Source organism: Narcine bancroftii, chromosome 3, assembly GCF_036971445.1.
Source record: "Narcine bancroftii isolate sNarBan1 chromosome 3, sNarBan1.hap1, whole genome shotgun sequence".
Classification (NCBI taxonomy): domain Eukaryota; kingdom Metazoa; phylum Chordata; class Chondrichthyes; order Torpediniformes; family Narcinidae; genus Narcine; species Narcine bancroftii.
In genome coordinates this window covers 143,467,850-143,490,228 of record NC_091471.1, presented here as the reverse complement: position 1 = coordinate 143,490,228, position 22,379 = coordinate 143,467,850, and the positions used below count along the sequence as shown (strand labels likewise).

At 43.0% G+C, this 22,379-nt stretch overlaps 1 protein-coding gene across 2 annotated transcripts in view; it reads right to left on the bottom strand.

Annotated features, from left to right (window-relative positions):
- Nucleotides 1-8,282, bottom strand: part of ucp1 (uncoupling protein 1) — a 28,759-nt gene extending 20,477 nt beyond the window's left edge. The window contains exons 1-5 of one of the 2 annotated variants that reach the window (XM_069925313.1): nt 8,172-8,282; nt 4,105-4,263; nt 3,681-3,888; nt 1,958-2,155; nt 1,769-1,870 (exon numbers count right to left, since the gene is read on the bottom strand). In XM_069925313.1, coding sequence (XP_069781414.1) covers nt 1,769-1,870; nt 1,958-2,155; nt 3,681-3,888; nt 4,105-4,230 — 634 coding nt within the window. In that variant the 5' untranslated portion in view covers nt 4,231-4,263; nt 8,172-8,282. The remainder of the gene's footprint in view (nt 1-1,768; nt 1,871-1,957; nt 2,156-3,680; nt 3,889-4,104; nt 4,264-8,171) is intronic. The other variant, XM_069925312.1, reaches the window with a different exon arrangement.
- Nucleotides 8,283-22,379: the final 14,097 nt, after the last annotated feature.

The following is a 22,379-nucleotide window of genomic DNA, read 5'->3' as shown; positions in this document are numbered from 1 at the left end:
GTCTTTCTTGTTTCACTAGAACTAGTACACATAGCCTTGTAATTAATGGAAAAAGGTTTAGGAGGGAGATAAAGGAACTTATTTTTCCAAAGAGTAGTGTTATGGAATGGGCTAATAAAATTATGATAAAATATATCTTTAAAAGGTATAGATGGTGGGGGGGCTTAGTTTAGGTGCATTTAACAAACAGACATCTCGGTAACATTTCACAAAAGACATCTCATTTGAAATGCAAGAGCAGTGCTTAAGATGGAGCTTTCATGTCTTCCAGCATCTTTATAATGACTTTGAAAAATGCCTATGAAGTCTTCACAAGTAGGCATTTGTTGGAGTGACGTTGTGGAATCGAAATGGACTATTGTCTTTAAAGGAACAGATGTCCAGGCCCAGAAACTGATTGATCTTTTGCCAGTGCCAGCGATCCAACTCTGGTTGAAGTTTGCTGTTCTAAAAGGAATCATGTGGTTTTGCAAACAGAGAAAAATAAACGTTATTCTCTTTGGAGGGCGAGGGGGGAGAAAGAGAGAGAGAGAAAGCGAGAGAGAGAGGAAGAGAGTTTCAGTTTATAGCAGGAGTTGGTTTTGGAATCTGTAAGTTTTGCAGACCTACTATAAGACCCCAGTTGAAGACAGGTTTTGAGATCTGAGTTCACCCTTGTAGCCAATTACAAGAGGATGCGGCTGGTTAATGTGTTTTTCCTGAAATATGGGAAAAAGAAGAACGCTTTGTGGTAACTTGGAAGAAGAGGTTATCTTTTGGAAAAACCCACGAGGGGGAAATTTGATTTGGCAAGACACTGAAGTGGTTGATTGAAGGAGATCAGTTTGTGTATGTGTCCAATGCACAACAAATAACTCTCTTTGAAACCTTCCTGAGCGGTAACAATTTAAGTTAAAGCACCAGGTGCAGATCATAACTGTTAAACTCTGTGCAAAGTATGGAAAATTATCTGATACCAGTGAACTTGGAGAAACCAATATTTAATGATTGAACAGTGAAACAAAGAACTTTCCTGAACACACACACACATGCACATCACATACACGTGCACTTAGAATTCGAAGGGGGTTAAGTTAGGTTAAATTAATAGTAATAAATTAAATATTGATCTTATTATTATGTATGAAGAAAATTAAAACCATTTTGTTGAAGTAACCATCGTCTTGTGAATTTCTATTGCTGCTTGATTTTGGAGTCCTCTGGGCTTGTAACAGTAGTGAACTTGTGGAATTCTCTGCACAAAGAGCCAGTTGAGGTGGCCTCATTCAATATATTTAAGACACAGTTGCATAGATTTTTGCACAGTGTGGGAATGAAGGGTTATTGGAAAAAGACAGGTAGGTGGGGCAATGATCTTATTAAACAGCAGAGCAGGCTTGATGGTCAAATGGCCTACTCCTACACCTACTCCTCCTCCTGTTTCTTATGTTATCACTCTAATAATGCTTACAAGTTTTTTTAACTTAACTGGTAGTGAGAGAATAGAATTGTTCTGCGTGGATCACTTCATGGCTTTATTTTCTGAAAGACCCCATCTGTAAGTACATGCTACCTCCTATTAAAATTGCACGTGCATTTTTGTTAAAATCAGCCAGTAACACCAAACATAATTCCCCCAGTCACCTTTGCCGACTTGTTTATAATGCAGACAACTGCAATGTGATGCCCTATAGGTACTTCCTCGCACTTGTTTAAGCAAAGCACAGATGAAAGAAGAAAAATAAACCCAGTATTCAGTTTATCAAGAAGACCAAAGCTGTCAGCTCACCGGTCAATCCTGTGTTCCTTAAAATTGACTCTTTAATTATGTCATAGGTTACAAGTTCTGAACTGTTGACAATGGCATTTCGAGCAATGTTAGGGAAAGTTCCTAAGGGAAGACAAACACGGTAAGATAAAAACAAATATAAATATCACCAAATTCATGATAAGACAACCAGATCAATATTACTTTCACCTTTCCAAAGTCCTTGAATTCCCTCCTTTTTGAATATTGATTTATAGGCCTGGAGGGTTCCATTGTATCGTTTCTGAACACCCTGAACATTCCTCTGTGCCTGAAAACGAACTTTAACCACATCCATCGGTTGAGCCAGTGCCACTGCAAGCCCTCCGGTTGTACAAGCTGCAAGTGTAGAGGCACCTATACTGGTATCTGTGAGGAAAGATGTCAGTATTTCACACATCATACCAAGATCAAACTATGTATACAAATGTTTTGCAAACTTTTTAACAGTTAAACTCCATGTGTTATTCTTTAACAGATCCAATTTCAAAAGACCATAAAACTTAGGAGCAGAATTTGGCCATTTGGCCTATTGAGTCTGTTCTACCATTCAATTCAAGGCTGATGTATTTTTCTTCTCAGCCACATTCTTCTGCCTTCTCCCATAACCTTTGACACCCTTACTAACCAAGAAGCTATCAACTTCTCCTCTAAATATATCCATGACTTGGCCTCCACACGTTACAATGCATTTCACAGATTCAGAACCCTTCAACTCATCTCTGTTCTAAAGGGACATCTTTTTATTCTGAAGCTATGCCCTCCGGTCCTAAACTTTCCACTACTGGAAACATCTTCGCCGCATCCATTCTATCTAGCCCTTTCAATATTCTGAATGGTTCAATGAGAATCCGCCTCATCCAATGAGTAAAGTCCCCGAGTCCACAAACGCTCCTCATATGTTAATCCTCTCATTCCTTGGATCATCCTCATAAACCTCCTCCGGACTTTCTTCAATGCCAATTCAATGTGGTTATCCTAGGTTAGGTCACTGGAGATATTTATTCCTAAGAACTTAAAATTATCAACTGTTTCGACTTCAGTGCCATTAACGTGGACATGGTTGTGGACTCTGCCCTCTCTCCTGAAGTCAATGATCATCTCCTTTGTCTTATTAACATTGAGGCCTTCATTTTTTTTTTGTCCTGTACCTGTATTCCATCTCATTGTTATTTGATACCCTGTCCACTACTATGGTGTTGGCAAATTTGAAGATGGAGCTGGAATGGTATTTTGGTAGTCAGTGAGTATATTTGAGGACTGAGTGCATATTCTTGAAGACCACCAGTGTTGACTGTGATCATGGAAGAGACGCTGTTAACCATCTTCACTGGCCCTGGTCTGTAAGGAAGGATCCAGTTGCAGAGTGGGGCACTGAAGCCTCGATCCTGAAGTTTGGGAATGAGTTTGCTGGCAACTATGGTATTGAAGGCAGAGATTAGTCTTTGACCCAAGTGTCCCTAGTGTCTAAACCCCAGTGGAGAGCAAGGGAGGTGGCATCTTCCTGAATCTGTTTGTTGGTTGTACTTGAAATGTTTCTGTATTCACATCTTCCTGGTCTTCCACCAGTTCGGATTAAATATCTTTTGTTTTTAAACAGCTGATACATTTAGGCACCCATGACCATGTATTGTTTATTCTCAATCGTTGACAACTTGAATAGAAACGGAAATCTGCTATCTGACGTCGAGCAATAACTGTGCAGTCCCTCCCTGACCATTGATCAGCGCGTTGCCCAGCTTCGCCCAGTACTGTCTTCACCTGTCATTGTTCAGCCTTCACTCATTGCTTCAATGACCAATACAACACTTCAATGCTTTTAATTACAGCATCTTCTATGCTTGTATCTATTGAATGCAGAGTTATTTATTCGCAGAATGAAGGCATTACTTACGGTCGTTCCCTCTGCTGTAAAACTGTTTCACAGAATCATACAGCCCGATTCTTATGGACGCGAAGCTCATCTGTCGCTGAAGCCCAGCCGCCAGTCCACTGTATAAACTCCTCGGTCCTTCTGTTCGGATCATCGTCACCACCGTCCCCCAAACCCCGCGGTATTTCATATTTTTGGATCCTTGGCACCTCGTCGCTTCTCCTTGAATCTAAACCAGACACGCTGAGTTATTCCAAGGATAAGGAGGAGAAGTTTCGGGCTTCAGAACTTTTAAACCCCATTTACGAGAAATCCTCCAATTTTTAGCTTCCCTCTAAAACTAGGATTTCCAATCCTTGACTGAGGCTTAAGAAGTGGGTTAAAAACTAGTTTCAACGCACATTTCCCAGACAGTAAGAAGAGCATTGGGTTCTCCGCTCGGTACCTGCAGGCGAACCTTGGCCGTGTCCAAGGGGAATGTGATGAGATCGGCGATGCAGGCTGCCGTGCCAGCGCTCAGGAACCGCACCCCCGGGGTCGGCGGGACGATGGACGGTTTCAGCCCCACCATCCTCAGCACCGCCTGTTAAACCTTTGCGAAGTCCTAGAGAAAGAATGAAGTCACGTTGTTTACTCCTCAGGTTACATTTTTCTGATGTGGGCGAAGCATCGATTTTGCAGGTTCTTATTTGTAATCATTACATTTAAGTTGAACAGAAATCTGGTCTATTTCACATAGGGTGCATAACCCCTTTCAGTCTCCAGAAATATCCAGCCCCATATTTCCCTTTATGAATAGTCTTTCCACCAGCCCCGTCTCTCCCCACTGGTCCTGATTCCAAGAGAACAAACAATTTCTGTATCCCTGCTACCTTTGGACATGATTACAACATGCTAGGATTTTCTAAACTGCAAAAATGAAACCAAAACTCTACATTTTCCTATTTTTTTCCTGAAAAAAACTTTATTATAAAATATTTAGAAGAGTTACAAAACAGTATTTTATGTTCAGAGCGTCCAGTTTCCACATTCATGGTGTAGTCAAGTCTATGCATTTATGGTGTTGTCAGGTTATGTATCACTGATGTAATACCCCTACATTCGGAGCGCCAATGTCTCCAAACTGGCCTTTTTGAACAATCATGGGCAACGCACAAAATGATGGACCAACTGAATGGACCCAGCTTCTCGGTGATCAGTGGTGGTAGGACCTAAGATTGTAGGTCATCACCTCCAGGCCATTCTGCAGGCTGCACGAAGCTTTGCCTTATCCTCCTGCAATCCAGAATGGGCCAAGAGGTGGCATTCACTATCTGACATGACATGAGACTGTGCTGGAAGACCACCTGGCTAAAGTGCACCTATTCCCAGTTGATGATGTTCCAGTGCAACTTGATGTTTCTCATGCTGCATTAAGGTGCTTGGTAGAAACAACAGGGGCTTTACTCTGGAGGCAATGATAATTCCATTTACCGAGAATTGTGGTGCCAAGGTCAAGATTCAGATCAGCTGCCTCATCGTCACAAAAACATAAGAAAAATATTATTGTTCAATGCCCGTTTTATCAATAACAAGAAAACCAGTAGTTGTGTAATAATCTAAAGTTGCTGTCAACAGTGAAGCACATAATCAACAGTACCGGTGGATCATTCACAAACTGCCTCGTCACTGCAAGAATGTGAACACATGTTTACATGCTGAGAATATTTGTCCAGAGCTTAGACGGAAACAGGTCCACCTTTAAGCCAATTGCTCCCAATTATGCCCTGTGACTAAGGGGGCTCCGTGCTAGAGTAATATCTACTCTCACGTTGTCAAATACACACAACACATTGCAACATACACCTAACACCACATTTATAGAGAACAGCAATGACTTTAATTTTCTTCTGAATTTTTAAAAAGTCAGTAGTGTTTGTTTATACTGCTTATATTTTGAAATGTTCTTCAAATGGATCTAGTATCCAATATGGGATATTGAGGTTTAACAGGTCAGTACATTTTTCCTGCAGATCTGTATTTGCTTTAGGGGGCTTTCACATAAACAGTTATGCCATCAACCTTAAGTGCCTCTGCATTGGTGTTCAGATTTGGAAATTATAAAAATTCCCATCATCAGGCCATGGCTCCCCTTAAATGTTGCTGTGGTCCTCAGAGGGACGGATGGTCCCTGTTGAGAATGGTTAGTCTAGCTCATTAAAAAGTTTACAAATAGAACACTGGAGAAACTCGGTGTGTGTGTGTGTGCGTGCGTGTGAGTGTGTGTGTGTGCGTGCGCGTGAGTGTGTGTGTGTGTGTGTGGGGGTGTGTGTGGGGGTGGGTGTGGGGTGTGTGTGTGAGTGTGTGTGGGGGGATGGTATGTGTGGGATGTGTCTGAGAGTGTGTGAGAGAGTGTGTGTATGTGTGTGTGTGTGGGGGGGGTGTGTTTATGTGTGTGTTCGCAGCAGAGCTGTCTCTCTTGCGACTGCTCTAAACTCGCACGATGTCAAGCCCATGTTCTAGGAGGTGTATAAACTGCCACTTGACATTGAAATAATAAACAAGACGGCAACTTCGATCCCCCAGGATTGGAAATGATGCAGATCATCCTCCCTACCGAATGATAGCCTGACAGGAGGAAAATGGGAAGGGCAGAATTATCCTAAACCTACACCAGTCCAGTCCCGGTCTATATTCAGATTGTATTCTTTCTACGCGAGATCATTTGATCAGAAAGTGACTAAGATATCTTTGGCTTGGCTTCGCGGAAGAAGATTTATGGAGAGGGTAAAAGTCCACGTCAGCTGCAGGCTCGTTTGTGGCTGACAAGTCCGATGCGGGACAGGCAGACACGGTTGCAGCGGCTGCAGGGGAAAATTGGTTGGTTGGGGTTGGGTGTTGGGTTTTTCCTCCTTTGCCTTTTGTCAGTGAGGTGGGCTCTGCGGTCTTCTTCAAAGGAGGTTGCTGCCCGCCAAACTGTGAGGCGCCAAGATGCACGGTTTGAGGCGATATCAGCCCACTGGCGGTGGTCAATGTGGCAGGCACCAAGAGATTTCTTTAGGCAGTCCTTGTACCTTTTCTTTGGTGCACCTCTGTCACGGTGGCCAGTGGAAAGCTCGCCATATAACACGATCTTGGGAAGGCGATGGTCCTCCATTCTGGAGACGTGACCCACCCAGCGCAGCTGGATCTTCAGCAGCGTGGACTCGATGCTGTCGACCTCTGCCATCTCGAGTACTTCGACGTTAGGGATGAAAGCGCTCCAATGGATGTTGAGGATGGAGCGGAGACAACGCTGGTGGAAGCGTTCTAGGAGCCGTAGGTGATGCCGGTAGAGGACCCATGATTCGGAGCCGAACAGGAGTGTGGGTATGACAACGGCTCTGTATTCGCTTATCTTTGTGAGGTTTTTCAGTTGGTTGTTTCTCCAGACTCTTTTGTGTAGTCTTCCAAAGGCGCTATTTGCCTTGGCGAGTCTGTTGTCTATCTCGTTGTCGATCCTTGCATCTGATGAAATGGTGCAGCCGAGATAGGTAAACTGGTTGACCGTTTTGAGTTTTGTGTGCCCGATGGAGATGTGGAGGGGCTGGTAGTCAAGGTGGGGAGCTGGCTGATGGAGGACCTCCGTTTTCTTCAGGCTGACTTCCAGGCCAAACATTTTGGCAGTTTCCGCAAAACAGGACGTCAAGCGCTGAAGAGCTGGCTCTGAATGGGCAACTAAAGCGGCATCGTCTGCAAAGAGTAGTTCACGGACAAGTTTCTCTTGTGTCTTGGTGTGAGCTTGCAGGCGCCTCAGATTGAAGAGACTGCCATCCGTGCGGTACCGGATGTAAAAACGTCTTCATTGTTGAGGTCTTTCAAGGCTTGGTTCAGCATCATGCTGAAGAAGATTGTAAAGAGGGTTGGTGCGAGAACACAGCCTTGCTTCACGCCATTGTTAATGGAGAAGGGTTCAGAGAGCTCATTGCTGTATCTGACCCGACCTTGTTGGTTTTCGTGCAGTTGGATAATCATGTTGAGGAACTTTGGGGGGCATCGGAGGCGCTCTAGTATTTGCCAAAGCCCTTTCCTGCTCACGGTGTCGAAGGCTTTGGTGAGGTCAACAAAGGTGATGTAGAGTCCTTTGTTTTGTTCTCTGCACTTTTCTTGGAACTGTCTGAGGGCAAAGACCATGTCAGTAGTTCCTCTGTTTGCGCGAAAGCGCACTGTGATTCTGGGATAATATTCTCGGCGACACTAGGTATAATTCTATTTAGTAGAATCCTAGCGAAGATTTTGCCTGCAATGGAGATATAACGACACTGCAACTCCCAAGATATAAAACTGTCTGCGATCTGCAGAGTATCCTGCCTCGAAGGGTCGACCCATTTCATCTACTGTCCATAGCATTACGAAAGTTAATCAGATTGAAGCCATGCTAAAACTGGTACAACGTAGTCGATAGTTAAAATTATTAAACAATCGCATGGAACTGGTGCTACTCTCGCTTTCCAATAGAAAGTAATGATAAATGTTAAAACATTTCAAAATTACCGTGTGAGTGTGGATGCTTGTTTGCACTGTCCAGCAAGGAGATCGTCTCGGAAACGTTCTCTCACTGCCGTCCAACTGCTCTCTACAGGTCGACTTGCACAGACCTGACTTTTGTGCAGTTGCTTAATCCTCGGATGCCGGGCCAAAGTGCATCCAGAATGGGCCGTTCCTCAAGGGGTCGTGTGCATAGATAAAAGGATTGCCATTTCTGCTTACCTCCGCCTCAGAGTTTCGTCACCATTTGACCACTGAAGCTTGGCTAATGACATAATTAACCTTCTCCATGCAGGCAAATTATCTTAATTTCCCAGGGCTTGATTTCAGAATAGAACAAAGCTTTGGCGAAAAAAAGGCAGTGCTGACTGCGTATGTTATTTTGAACCTCTTTCTTTAGGTGTAGAGGTCAATAATTCCCACAACAAAGGAAAATTGACGCCTAAGATTTCACAAACATATTTAACGCTTATTCGCAAAATGTTATCTTAAAATAATTTTATGGTCTACCTGTAATAAATTATAGAGCTAATGTGGAACTATGTCAAAGTCCATAGATTCTTCAAGCTAAAGTAATGTATTCGATACAATTATATTATAAAGAGGAAAAGAACAAGCAGCAAAAGTATAAACTCAAGCAATATGAAAACCTGCAAAAGTACTGGAGTTTCTCAAACACAAGAAAACATGGATCAATAACAAAACAACATACTGGACATCTGAAATAAGGTGGAAATACTCAGCAGGCCAGGCCATATCGATGGAGCAAAGAAAAGAATAAACCTTTCTGGTCGATGAAAGCTCATCGACCAGAAACCTTAATTCTGTTTCGCCCTCTAGTCCTGCTGACCATCTCCAGCATGTTTTGGTTTTATTCCATCATATGGCATATTGTGGAATTGGGAACTGTTACTAAATTAAAACTAAAGACCATTTTTTGAGCTACAAGTTTGCCCCTGCGGTATGATACTGACTTGGGGAACTCTTCCAGTCAGTTCCGCTTACACTCAGAGACAGATGGCGCCAGCTGTGACCTGGGGGCGCGAACTACCGGACCAATTGGGGGAGAGAATTCCGAAGGGGGCCGGTGCAAAGTAGCCAATAGGCAGAGAGCGAGCTGTTGACGTTCTGAATGGACGCGAGCCTCGCCCCTGCTGCGTCATCGCAAGTGACAGTCACTCCACCGAAAGTTTCAAGTGTTGTGGGTACAGTTCACTAGAGGTTCTTGGCCAGAACTGGCCAAAACATTGACGCCATTCTCAGCGTTTCTCGTGTATTTTTATGCAATGCAATCAAATTAAATAATACAATCATAACCAAAACTGTTACTATTTCTGCCGTGGAGCATCTCAGTGAAATATTGTGCCCAACATACTTCAGAATTTTAATACCGACAGATGTTGCAAGGTTTGCTGCAAAAAGTGGACAATATTTTAAAACTTATTTTGCAATGACAAATTTACAATTAAATGCAGAATTGCAAAATCTTCTTTGTTTATTCTTCCAGAAAGATGTGAGATTGCATTCTGTAGCAGAGTAAATTATCTCATATATTTATATATTTTTATTGTAAGTTATATCTTCATGTACGTGATTATTATGTGTTGTATTGTGTGTGTGTGTGTGTGTGTGTGTGTGTGTGTGTGTGTGTGTGTGTACATGCACCATGGTTCAGAAGAACATTGTTCAGTCAGATGATAATAAACTTAGACTTGAACTTGAATTTATTACCCTTTTATTGTCTTATTCAGCTTAAGTATAGGCCAAATGTTCAGTTTTATTCCACACAGAGATTTCTTTATCAGTCCTGAACCTGGTTTGACACAAAGAACCTTGTTCCTGTTTACACTGTAAGAAGTAAAGATTTGTTTGATTGAAAAGAAATACAACAGGCACCATTACCCTGGGAAACAACTCCATACTAAGTATTAAAACAAAAAAAAATCTAATTATAGATGTGTGTATATGATCCATTAGAACATTCCAATTTCAGCAAAACGTGTTAATCCTTTGTCAGGATTTGCTAGAGAATTATGAGCTGTTCAATCTGGGATGAGGCAGGAACGAGCAACAGCTGGGAACAGATGTTTGCGGGAGAAAGCCCAAAAGCAACGTGGAGGATGTTTAGGGACCACTAGCACTAGATTCAGGATAGGTTTGTTCCAGTGAAACAGGGAAAAGATTGTTGGAAAAGGGAACAGTGACTGACAAAACAGTAAGAAAGCTAGCTAAGAGAAAGAAGGAAGCATACATTAGATTTAGGAAGCAGGAAACAGGAAGGGCTCATGAGAATTATATAATAGCCAGGGGGGAACTTAAGAAGGGCTTAGAAAAGCTCAAAGGGGACATGAGAAGGCCTTGGCAAGTAGGATCATGAGAACCCCAAGGCATTCTAAACATATGTAAAGAGCCACTTAAGGATAAAGGAGGCAACATGCGCCTGGAGGCAGAGGAGGTTGTGGAGGTCTGAATTAATACTTTGCTTCAGTATTCACTAAAGAAAAGGACCTTGATCACAGTGAAGTTGAAATAAAACAGGCTTGTGTGCTAAATGATGTTGAGATTTTGAAAAACATTAAGATTGATAAGTTCCTGGGGCTGGATGCTATATACCACAGGCTTCTGTGGAAAGGGAGGGAGGAAATAGCTGGGACATTGGTTATGATCTTTGCATTGTCCTTAGCCACAAGGAAGATGGTGGAGGATTGGAGAATGGCAAATGTGGTCCCTTTGTTTAAAAAATGTATGGGGAGAATCCTGGAAATTATAGATCAATGAGTCTTATGTCAGTGGTGTGCAAACAATTGGAAAGGATTCTTAAGAACAGGATGTTTCAGCTTTTGGAGAAGTACAGTCTACTCAAGGATAGTCAGCAGGGCTTTGTGAGGGGAAGGTCATGTTTCATGAGTCTGAGTGTTGAAGAGGTAACAAAAGAAATAGATAAATGGAGGGCAGTAGATGTGTACATAGATTTTAGTAAGGCATTTTACAAGGTCCCCCATGAAAGACTCATTCAGAAAGTGGATAGTGCTAAAGGTTGTCGTAGGTTACAAAAGGATATAGACAGAAAAGAGGCAGATGGAGTTCAATCCGGATAAGTTTGAGGTGATGTATTTTGGAAGGTCAAACCAAAAGGCTGAGTACAAGTTTAATAGTCTGATACTTAACACTGTGGAGGAACAGAGGGATTTTAGAGTCCAAATTCATTAATCTCTCAAGGTCGCTGCACAGGTTGATAGGATAGTTAAGAAGGCCTATGGGATGCTGGGCTTCATTAGTCAGGGATTGAGTTCAGGAGCAGAGCGGTCATGTTGAAATTCTACAAATCTGTGGTGAGACCACACGTGGAGTATTGTATTCAGTTCTGGTGATCTCATTACAGGAAGGATATGGAAGCTATGGAGAGGGTGCAGGAGAGATTTACCAGGATGTAGCTTGGATTGGAAACTAAGTCTTATGAGGCAAGGTTAGCAGAGCTGGGACTTTTTTCTTTGGAGTGTAGAAGTATGACAGGTTATGTTGTGTTTTATATTGTATATAGATATGCCACATTGACCACCGCCAGTGGGCTGATATCGCCTCAAACCGTGCATCTTGGAGCCTCACAGTTCAGCGGGCAGCAACCTCCTTTGAAGAAGACCGCAGAGCTCACCTCACTGACAAAAGACAAAGGAGGAAAAACCCAACACCCAACCCCAACCAACAAATTTTCCCCTGCAACCGCTGCAACCGTGTCTGCCTGTCCCGCATCGGACTTGTCAGCCACAAACGAGCCTGCAGCTGACGTGGACATTTACCCCTCCATAAATCTTCGTCCGCGAAGCCAAGCCAAAGAAAGAAAGAGATATGTTTTAAAGGAAATAAATTGTGGCAGTTTTTTTAGTGTAGGTCACATACAAACACTTCAAAACAGATCTCATTTAAAATACTGGAGCTCTGCTCAAGCTAGACAGGTCAGCTCCATGAGCCTTTGCAAAAACTTTGAAGAGTGTCCAAGAGACTTCACCAATGGATTGTTGTTTTGGAAAGCAACAGATGAAAACTCGGAGGATTGGGTTCAGAGCTGTAGGCTGTCTGAGGGCAGTTTGCTGTTCTAGGAGGGTTATATGGTTTTGCAAGCAGAGGGGGTCAAACAGGCTTTTCTCTGGGAGTGAGTGAGAGATAGAGAAAGAGAGAGAGAGAGAATTCAGTTTAGCAGCAACAGCTGGGATTTGAACAGGACAAGCTGGCAAGCTTATGGAAAAAACCCATTTTGATTATGGGTTGTGAGTGCTTAGTTCAGTCTGGTCAAAGCCCTTGTGGTTCATATAAGAGGAGAGGTCTGTCTGCCTAATGTATCACTTGAAATAAGAGAAACAAAAAGGAACTCCGTGGTAACCTGAAAGAAAGAGGTTATCATCTGGAGAACCCTGATGCGGCAAGTTTCTTTGGCAAGACACTAACGTGGCTGATTGGAGGAATCAGTTTGTGTCCAGCAAACAACAAACCTTTTTCTGAAAACTGACAAGAACCTTCCTGAGCAGTAACCATTTACCTTTCAAGGACCAAAGCCTGGTGAACTTTATAAATGTTAAATTCTGTGCACAGTATAAGAATTGCCTGCAACCAATGAAGTGAGATTTGACTGTGAATTAAAGAACTTTTCTAAACTTACTCAAACATTACATGAACATGTGTTTAGAATTAGAAGGGGGCTAAGTTAGGTTAAGTAAGTTAATAGTAATAAGTTAGAGTTTGATCCAGTTTTCATGTTTAAAGATAATTAAAAGCAACTTTTGTTTAAGTAACCATTTGTCTTGGTGAATTTCGGTTGCTGCTGGGTTTTGGGGTCCTATGGGCATGTAACAGAAGGAGGAGAGGAGACTTAATAGAGGTCTACAAGATCCTGAAAGGCATTGATAAGGAGGACAGCCAATGCCTTTTTTCCCAGGACAGTAGCAGCAAACACCAGAGGACATCTCTACAAAGTGAAGGGTGGAAAGTTTTGTGGAGACATCAGGGTAAGATTTTTACAGAGTTGCGGGTGCCTGGAATGCCTTGCCAGGGATGGTGGTGGAAGCTGAAACACTAGAGACACGCAAGAGACTCTTAGACAGGCACATGAATGAAAGTAACATAGAGGGGTATGAGATGGGAAAGATTTAATGTACTTTTGGTGGATATATTGGTCGGCACAACATCGAGGTCTGAAGACCTGAATATTATTGTGCTGTAATGTTCTACGTCAAACCAGCCTCCCTTCTTTCGACTCGATCTTCATCTGTCACTACCTCAGGAAAGTAGCCAACATATTAAAGGACATATCCCATTTGGTCACACTTTCTATCCTTTCCTTCAGGCAGACATTACATTAGTTTGAAAGCACACATATCCATATTTAAGGGCAGTTACTTTATTTCAGTTATCAGACCCTTTAATGTACCTCCTATTGGTGTAAGATGATGCCTTGTGTTATTAAACTGCTTTATTGTAACACAATGTTTTTATCTTTGCAATACCTCTGTTGAGGTTGGTTTACCTGAATATCACTCAAACTATTTTTTTTTTCTGTATCTTGGTACACAGAACAATGAACAATTCAATTCGAGTTCTTATTCCTTGAAGAAGGATTCAGGCCCCAAATGTTGGTAACATATCTTTATTTCTTATGGATGCCATGAGACAGGCTGAGCTCCTCCAGCATTTCTGTATTCTGTCAATACCTTCTTGATTATCTTATTTTAATTAATACTCAGTACCTGATGACAGTTTGATGAAATAGCCCACTCCTATAGCTGCTCTTTGTGAATGTAAGTAAGAATAAGTAATTGCCAGCTCAGAGTATGGGATTTTCTCCATGTTTTCAGCTCATAGATAATTTATTTGCAAAGTTAGAGAAAAAAGTTTCTTGGGACACATTAATATATTACATGTGCAAGAATGCTGAGTCTAGTCCTACGTATTAGCTCCTAAAGATGACAAGATGTCTTATATATGATTTGGAATGATCTTGAATGGATAGACATTAGGGGGCTGTTTTTCCTGTTGGGAACTCGAGGGCAGTCTCAGTATAAAGGGATGGGCACTTATGATTGAAATGAGGAGAAATATCTTCACCTTTATTCATTGTGAATCTTTAAAATTCTCCAACAAGAATGTTATGGCTACAGAGTCCTTGAAGAGTGAGATAAATATTTGACCTATATGGAATCAAAATTCTGACGGGGGCACGGAGTTGAGGCAAAAAAATCAACTTATGGGTGGAGGGGGTGAAGCTATTGCGTGCTGGCTAAAGGGGTCATATATTCTTGCATTTGTATCTTCTGTTCTGCAGTTGGCCATCACAAGTCTTGGCACACAACTATAATAGGAGTGGAAATGTCCTATAAAATCAATTGTGTTGTGAAAACAAATTAAAATTCAACTTTCAAAGCAGGTGCTGTTTAGCATACACAATCATCTCCCTGTCTGTATTTTTTAATCAATCAATTGGCATAATACAAAACAAATGTTCAGAATAGATATTTTCCATTTCCCAAGAATACCTTAATACCAAAAATACAATTTAGAAAAAACAAATTTATATAAAAATATGCTGCGCTGGTGATGCAACATCAGTAGGAGGGAATATTTCAGTTTATGACAAAGACCGTATTAATAGAATACTTGGAGAAGAGTAACAGGATTGAGCAGAGGGGTCATGGATTCACGAAAAGAACTTCATGTTTGACCAGTTCACTGGAGTTCATTGAGATGTGTAATAGCTGATGTGTAATAGCAAATGGTGTGTTTGAATTTTCAGAAGGTTTTCATTAATGTCCTGTGTCAGATATTGATTAAGAAAGTTGGAACATTTTGAGTTGGGAGTAATATAACAACATGGATTGAGAATCGGATATTGTGTATAAAGTAGAATGGGATGCATGGATGTTTTTTAGATGGATCAGCTTTAACAAGTGGAGGTCAGTGCCTGTGTCACAACGCTTTCTGTTCAATATCAATGGTTTTGTGGGGATGGAGAAGGTGTGGCGAAAATATATTTACACGTTTCTGATGATACAAATCTGTATGAGGTAATGACATTGGGATGAGGATGTAAAGATGATTCATAGGGAAACTGGCAGAGTGGACAAGAACAATGCCAAGGTAATGAAATATGAAGTTACCCACTTTGGTCAATAAAACAGGTGTAATGTAACTGATTGCACTCAGAGACAAGTGAAGAGTATAAACACGCTTTTAATAGCTTACAATCAATAGCCGGTAGATAGAATAGTGAATACCTCAGGTGAATCTGAGGTAAGGTGGAAAAACCAGGGTTTATATTGGGGTAGGTGAGGGTGGAGCCAAGGGAGGAGCCAGCATCTGAACAACACACAGTCAATGAATTCCAGTTCACTGCATTTACCCCTTCCTTCAGAATTGAGCCTGTGGATGAAAAACAGAGACTATTCATTTAAAAAAACTAATAATTTACAAATATTTACAAGTCTGTCAGGGGGTTATTCTGGTTGAGTGTCTCAGTACTGGAGGACTTTGGGCTTCCTGGACCCCCTGTGGTACAGGGTCAGTGGGTCTCAAGGGCTCCGGTCGTGGAACCCACTTCCCAAGCTGTGTTATGCGGAACCCTGAGTGGAGTATGCAGTAGTTCCTGGCACTTTTGAGGCATCAGACCCTCAGTTCCAGCAGGAACTAGGTCTCTGATCAAGACAATGTCCTTTCTGCCATCAGGGTATGCCACATAGGCATACATTGGGTTGGCGGGCAGCAGGTGTACCTTCTCGATCGGGGGACTGCCTTGCTCTTCCTCACATGCTTTCTCAGCAGGAGTGGTCCCAGTGCCATTAGCCAAGCCAGGAGAGTAATCCCAGATTTGGATTTCCTCTGGAATGTAAATATAAGCTCGTGAGGAATTGAATTGGTTATTGTTCAGAGGAGTGACCTTATGGAGTGGAGCATTGTGGGCAGGACTTCTTGACAGCATGAGTCTGGAAGGCCTTTGGATTGGAGAGCCAATTTCACAGTCTTCCATGTAATCTAGTTCTCTTTTTCAACTTGCTAATTCCCCCGGGGATTGTAGCGAGTCGTCCTGCTTGAGGCAATGCCCTTTACGAGCAGGTACTGGTGTAGCTCTTTGCTCATAAATGATGAGCCCCGGTCACTATGGATATAGCTGGGATACCCGAACAGGGTGAAAATAAAGTGCAAGGTCCTGATGACCGTGGTGGTGGTCATGTCTGGGCAGGGGATGGTGAATGGAAAACATGAATACTAGTCGATGATATTGAGAAAGTACATGTTTCGGTTGGTGGAAGGGAGGGGACCCTTGAAATCGACACAGTCGTTCGAAGGGGCGGGATGCCTTTGTCAGGGAGGTAGAAGTGCAGCTTGCATTCTGCGCAGACCTGGCAGGAACTAGTCATTTCCCTGATATCCTCAACAGTGTAGGGCAGGTTAAACACCTTGACGAAATGAGGTGGGTGATGCCTGAGTGGCAAAGCTCTTTGTGCAGTGACTGCAATTGGTTGGTGTGTGCAGAGGCAGAGCTTCTCTTGACAGAGCATCTGGAGGTTCATTGAGAATACCTGGCTTGTATGCTATATCATAATTCTAGGTGGAGAGTTCGATCCTCCGCCTAGTGATCTTACCATTCTTTATTTTTCCCCTTTATGCATTATTAAACATAAATGCCTCTGATCGCTGGCCAGCGAACAGTGTAAATTTTCTACTGGCCAGGTAATGCCTCCAGTGCCTGATGGCTTGAGGTACTTTCTCCACAGATGGGTTCTGAAGCTTATGGCCTTGTAGGGTGCGGGAGGAAAAGGCAACCAGCCTGCTCAACTGGTTGAGGGTAGCGGCCACAGCTATGACAGAGGCATCGCTTTCCACCTGGAAGGGTGCATTCTTGTCCACTGCATGCATATAGCTCCGATATAGCTCCGAACGTAGTTGAAAGCTGCCTGGGACTTTAAATGGGGGCGGACCTTATCTGCATAGTAAGGGACCCACTGGGGATAGTAGGAGAAGAAGTTCAGGCACATACTTAAGGCTTTCATGGTCTTCAGGATTGGGAGGTCTAACAGAGGGCGCATTTGATTGGGGTCAGGGCCAATGACACAATTCTCCACCAGTTAGCCCAGGATCACCAGATGCTTCATCCGGAACACACATTTACTGGAGTTGTACGTGAGGTTCAGGGCTGTGGCCACATGGAAAAACCTTTGGAGGTTGGTGTCATGGTCTTCCAGGAAGTGCCCAAAAATGGTGACGTTGTCGAGATAAAGGAAGGTGACCTTCAATCTGTACTCGTTGACCATTTTGGCCATCTATCTCTGGAAGACTGAGACCCCATTGGTGATACCAAAAGGGACCCTCCGGAACTGATGGAGCCATCCGTCTGCCTCAAATGCTGTGTAGGGAGAGTCCTCGGAACAGAACAGAAACTGATGGTATGCAGCCTTCAGGTCAATGGTCGAATAGACCCAATACTGAACAATTTCGTTTACCATGTCTGAAATTCGAGGGAGCTGGTATGTGTCCAGGAGTGTGAAATGATTAATTGTTTGGATATAATCAATCACTAGCCTGGACTTTTCTTCCCCTCTATTTTCCTCCTCTCCATGGGCTGTTGCTAGGCTCAATGTGTTTTCTTTGAGCAGCCGCTGTGTTTCGGCTCTAATAAATTCCTGATCCCCCACCCTGTATCACCTTCTCTTTGTAGCTATTGGTTTGCAATTGGGAGTCAAGTTCGGAAACAGTGTGGGGGGGTGGGGGGGGAAATCAATATTTAGGATGGAGAGACTGCATGTGGCACCTGGCTTTTGGGGCCTTCCATTCCGCACTGTGATTGGAGGAAGTGGGCCAGAGTCACACTTTTAAGGTGACACTGGAAGATCAGGTCCAGCAGCACACAAATCCTTCAATACATACAGTCATAACTTACAAAATCCGCCCCCCACCCGCTCCACTTTTAAAGTTATATGTACTACATGATACCCCTGGATCATCGCAAAGTGCAAGTGTGAAGCTAGGAAAATACCATAGTCCATATTTTTGCACCGCAGATCCATTGCAGAGTTTATAAAGTTCTCCGTGAAGCCAGTGTCTACTAAGCAATCAATAAGTGTCCGCTTACTCTCACCTCCATCGTCGAGTTATTCAATTGGTGAGATATTGCCTGATCCAGGACAACCAATGCCAGTGCTCCGGAAACACCATTGCTCCCCATGCTGATGTCCACCCTCTCCTCTTGGCCCGTGGGCAAACAAGATGGCATTAACCACAAGGTGTGGAAAGATGGCCGCCCTCCATCTGGATCTGATGAAGGACTAGGTGGCACCGACCTTAAGGCATGGCAAGATGGCCACAGTGTCATCCCACGATGCTTCACCTCTGGTGGCAGTTCCTGCCATGAGTTGCAGCAAGACGCTGGTGGCAAACAGCACAGAGAGGGGGAGGCCAGTCCTTCGGGACTCAGGCACGGGTCGAGTGATGATTCGGGGGTTGCACATATAACCATCTAACCACTTACAGCACAGAACAGGCCAGTTCGGCCCTACTAGTCCATGCCGTAACAAATCCCCACCCTCCTAGTCCCACTGACCAGCACCCGGTCCATACCCCTCCAGTCCTCTCCTCTCCATGTATCTATCCAGTCTTTCCTTAAATGTAACCAATGATCCTGGCTCAACCACGTCTGTCGGAAGCTCATTCCACATCCCCACCACCCTTTGTGTAAAGAAATTTCCCCTCATGTTCCCCTTATAATTTTCCCCCTTCAATCTTAAACCATGCCCTCTAGTTTGAATCTCCCCCTTTCTTAATTGAAAAAGCCTATCCACGTTTACTCTCTCTGTCCCTTTTAAAATCTTAAACACCTCTATCAAGTCCCCTCTCAATCTTCTACGCTCCAGAGAAAAAAGCCCCAGTCTGCACAACCTTTCCCTGTAACTCAAACCTTAAAATCCTGTCAACATTCTCATGAACCTTCTCTGCACTCTTTCTATTTTGTTTATATCTTTCCTATAATTTGGTGACCAAAACTGTACACAGTACTCCAAATTTGGCCTCACCAATGCCTTGTACAATTTCATCATAACCTCCCTACTCTTGAATTCAATACTCCGATTTATGAAGGCCAACATTCCAAATGCCTTCTTCACCACACCATCTACCTGAGTATCAGCCTTGAGGGTACTATTTACCATCACTCCTAAATCCCTTTGTTGCTCTGCACATCTCAATAGCCTACCATTTAATACATATGACCTATTTAGATTTGCCTTTCCAAAATGTAACACCTCACACTTATCTGTATTAAATTCCATCAGCCATTTCTCAGCCCACACCTCCAGCCTTCCTAAATCACCTTTTAATCTACGGTAATCTTCCTCATTGTTCACAACACCACCAATCTTTGTATCATCCGCAAACTTGCTTATCCAATTCTCCACCCCTGCTTCCAGATCGTTAATATATATAACAAACAATAGTGGACTGAGGACCGATCCCTGAGGAACTCCACTAGTCACCGGCCTCCAATTGGACAAACAATTTTCTACCACTACTCTCTGACACCTCCCATCCAACCATTGCTGAATCCATTTCACTACCTCCTCATTTATACACAATGCCTCCACCTTTTTTCCTAAAGTCCTGTGGGGAACCCATTTTTGATTCCCTTTAGCTTGGCAGATCTTTACCCAGTGCCCTCGCTTACCGCATTCTGCACACACACAGGCCATTGGGTGAGGGGGTGCTGTGCCTGTCCACAGAAGAAGCATCTTCATGGCAGTTGGCTCTGGGGCTGGGGTTCTCCGGTGCCCAATGAAAAGGTGCCACTTTCGCCCATGAGGCTGTCAGCTCCCAGATGGGCCTGTTTGAGCACTTTCCCCAGCTCCAGCATGCTGGCCAAGTCTTTTTTCCCTGACTCCAGCAGTCGCTGCCTCACGTACCTTGACCTCACTCCTGCCGCGAGGGTGTCATAGATTGGGGCAGGGTTTGTTAGTGTAGGTCACATACAAACACTTAAAAACATATCTTACTTAAAATACTTGAGCTCTGCTCATGCTAGACATGTCGGGGCCTCAGAGCCTTTGCAAAAGCTTTGGAGAGTACCCAAGAGGCTTCACTAATGGATTGTTGTTTACAAAAAGGCAACAGATGAAAGACCTTATTGGAGCCACAGACTGTCTGGAGTGAAACTTAAACAGGGTTTCTCTCTCTGCAAAAGAGGGAGAGAGAGAGAGAGAGAGAGAGAGAGAGAGAGAGAGAGAAAGGGAGAAAGGGAGATATCAGTTCTATAGTCAGCAGCAGCAACTGGAACTGGAACAGGACAAGCTGGCAAGCTTGTGGAAAGCCCCATTTAGAAGATGGGTTGTGAGTGCTTAGTTTAGCCTAGTCAAAGCCTTTGTGGTTCATGCAAGAGGAGAGGACTGGCTGTCTAATGTTTCACTTGAAATAAGATAAACAAAAAGGCTCTCTGTGGTGACCTGAATGAAAGAGGTTATCATCTGGAGAACCCTGGGGTGGGGGGGGGGGTGCAAGTTTCATCAGCAGGACACTGAAGTGGCTGATTAAAAAGGAATAAGTTGTGGGTGTTCTGTAACAACAAACCATTTTCTGAAAACCGACAAGAACCTTCCTGAGTGGTAACCATTTACCTTTCAAGCACCAAAGCCTGATGAACTTTATATGTTAAATTCTGTGCATAGTATAAGAATTGCCTGCAACCAGTGAACTTGAGGAATGGAAAGTAAGATTGGATTGTGAATCAAATAACTTTTCTGAGCTTACACAAACATTACATACATGTGCGCTTAGAATCAGAAGGGGGTTAAGTTAGGTTAGTTAAGTCAATAGTGTTAAGTTAAAGTGTGATTCTGTTTTTATGTTTAAAGATAATTAAAAGCAACTTTTATTTAAGTAACCATTTGTTTTGGTGACTATCTATTGCTGCTGGATTTATGGGTCTTCTGGGCTCGTAACACTATCTTATTTGCTCTTCAAGTTTTAGTGTATGTAAGTGTGAACACACAAAACAAGTTTAAAAATGTTCACAATATTGATAATAATGAAAATGAAAGTTCTTGGTGTTAAAGTTGCAGAGTTTTACAAAGAAAACATGTTAGTTATAATAAACTACTATTGTATTAAGAAAGGGAGATGTAATGATAGTGATCATGTTTACATGGTCTTGTTTATAGCTCCTGCTTGATTAGATTTGGCTGCCAGCAAGGGGCTGACACACAGTATGCAGAACTGTAATGGAGGCTTGCAGCCTCATGGTAAGCTTCATGGTGCTGTTTATATCAACTTTAAAGTAAATAACCTTTTCCTTCATCCATGTGTTGTCTAAGAACTCACACATACGAATACAAAATTAATCAAATGTCTCCTCCTCACTGTTGATCATCACGGATGCACCTCAAGGATGTGTGCTTAGCCTATTGATCTATTCATTCTACACCCATCACCATGTGGCCAGGCACAAATCCAATGCTGTCTACAAATTTGCTGATGATATTGCGGTTGTATCACAGACAGCAATAAGGAATCATACAATGGGGAGATAGATCAGTTTGTTGAATGGTGTCATGACAACAACCTTACACTCAATGTTAGCAAAGCCAGGGAGATGATTATGGACTTCAGGAGGAAATCAGGAGAACAGGAACCAGTCCTCATCCAGGGGTCAGCAGTGGAGTGGGTTAAGAACTTCAAATTCCTGGATGTCAACATCTCCTGGAGCCTCCAACTCAATGCAATCACTAGCAGTTATACCTTTTGAGGAGTTTGAGGTGATTTGGTATGTCACTGAAGACTCTTGAAAATTTCTACAGGTGTAAAATGGAGAGCATTCTGGCTGGTTGCATCCCTGTCTAGTATGGAGGTGTCAATGCTCAGGACAAGAAAAATCTCCAGAGGGTTGTTAACTCAGCCTGCAATATTATGGGCACCAGACTTCCTTCCATTGAGGAAATCTACCAGTCTTAAGAAAGCAGCCTGTAACCTCACCCAGGCCATGCCCTCTTCAATCTGCTACCATCTTGAAAAAAGTACAGGATGCTAAAGGCGAGTACTCAACAGCACAAAGGCAGCTTCTTCCCCTCTGTTTATCAGATTCCTGAATAATCAATGAACCACAGCACTGCCTTACTTTGACTTTTTTCATGCACAGTTTTTATTCATTTGGTAAGGTGGTTTATATAAATGTTTGCACAGTGATGTGGCTGG